Here is a 1,508-nt window from a genome sequence, read left to right on the forward strand (position 1 = left end):
TCCAACAGACGTTCAACGCCAAGGGATTCACAGGTGGGTGCACCTGTGTGAAAGCAAAGCTGTTGCTTATTCTGGGAGCCCAATCCGAGGCTGAGGGAGGTGGGCGCGGGGCTATTTCAGCGTTGGCGGAGGGCGGGCTAGGTCGCTGTGCGTCTGCTCCTCCTTCTCGTGCTTCTGCTGCCGCCCTAATCCCGCCTTGGCCATGAGGGAGATTGTGCTCACGCAGGCCGGGCAGTGCGGGAACCAGATCGGCGCCAAGGTTGGCAGCCGGGGCTCTGAGGGCCCGGCCCGGGCCTGCCGGGTGGCCAGGGAAGATGTTGGCAGTGGCGGGCGGTGCCCCTGCATTGCGGCCTCTGGGCTCCCTGCCGGGGACGGGGGAACTGGGCGGCTGGCGAGGCGGCCGGGGTGGACCCCAGGGACACGGAGGCCTAGGGATGGGGGTGCGGATGAGGGTGGGGTGGGAGAGGGGCTGGGGCGCCTCCGTGACTCAGCCCTGGCCTGTCTGGCCCCTCCCGTCTCTGGCAGTTCTGGGAGGTGATCTCCGATGAACATGCCATCGACTCCGCTGGCGCCTACCACGGGGACAGCCACCTGCAGCTGGAGCGCATCAACGTGTACTACAACGAGGCCAGCGGTGAGACCCCGTCCTTCCCCCACCGCCCTCCCGGGAACGAGGCCCTCCCCTGCTAATGCCCTCCCCCCTCTCAGGTGGCAGGTTCGTGCCCCGCGCTGTGCTCGTGGATCTGGAGCCGGGCACCGTGGACTCTGTGCGCTCAGGGCCCTTCGGGCAGATCTTCAGGCCGGACAACTTCATCTTCGGTGAGCTGCGGGGGAGGACTGGGGTCAGGGCAGCTCAAAATCCACGAGTGCCCCAAGGTCATCGCTGTGGGAACTGGAGCCAGGGCCCCTGAACCCCCTCCTATCCTCCGAGTCGAGTCGCTCCATCTGCTTCTCCTAAATGGGCTTTGGGAGGAAGGCCCGGGTGTCTCCTCGAGGTGAGGAGCTGCTGATGTGAACTCGGAGCGGGGAGCTGAGCTGGGGCCGTGGCTTCTGCCTTCCCTGAAAACGGGCAGGAGCTGCCTGCAGCGAGGTCTGTTAGCCCGTCTCAGATTTGACTCCTGACTTAATTCCTAACAGGGGAAGCTGCTGTCCTGTAACTGGGGGAGGGGGTTTCATCTGCTCCACCTGCAGCGAGGTCTGTTAGCCCGTCTCAGGTTTGACTCCTGACTTAATTCCTAACAGGGGAAGCTGCTGTCCTGTAACTCGGGGGAGGGGGTTTCATCTGCTCCACCTGCAGGGCGAATGGTGCTCTCACCTCACACGTGACACTGGCGCTTTCTGTATTATGGTGACCACTGATGACCGTACACCTGGCCATCGAGTGACTGGCTGTACTGTCTTACAGGTCAGTGTGGGGCCGGAAACAACTGGGCCAAGGGACACTACACAGAAGGCGCGGAGCTGATGGAGTCAGTGATGGACGTTGTCAGAAAGGAGGCTGAGAGCTG

At 63.6% G+C, this 1,508-nt stretch overlaps 1 protein-coding gene across 1 annotated transcript; it reads left to right on the plus strand.

The window, feature by feature from the left end:
* Window positions 1–202: 202 nt before the first annotated feature.
* Window positions 203–1,503, plus strand: LOC116465904 (tubulin beta-8 chain-like; the record flags this gene model as incomplete). The annotated part of the gene is made up of 4 exons (XM_058435352.1): window positions 203–259; window positions 526–634; window positions 709–819; window positions 1,406–1,503. Coding segments are annotated over exons 1-4 (375 nt in total), but the record flags the coding sequence as incomplete, so codon positions are not given.
* Between the last annotated feature and the right edge of the window lie 5 nt (window positions 1,504–1,508).

The sequence above is a fragment of the Hylobates moloch genome, unplaced genomic scaffold, assembly GCF_009828535.3.
Source record: "Hylobates moloch isolate HMO894 unplaced genomic scaffold, HMol_V3 SCAFFOLD_13900, whole genome shotgun sequence".
Lineage (NCBI taxonomy): Eukaryota > Metazoa > Chordata > Mammalia > Primates > Hylobatidae > Hylobates > Hylobates moloch.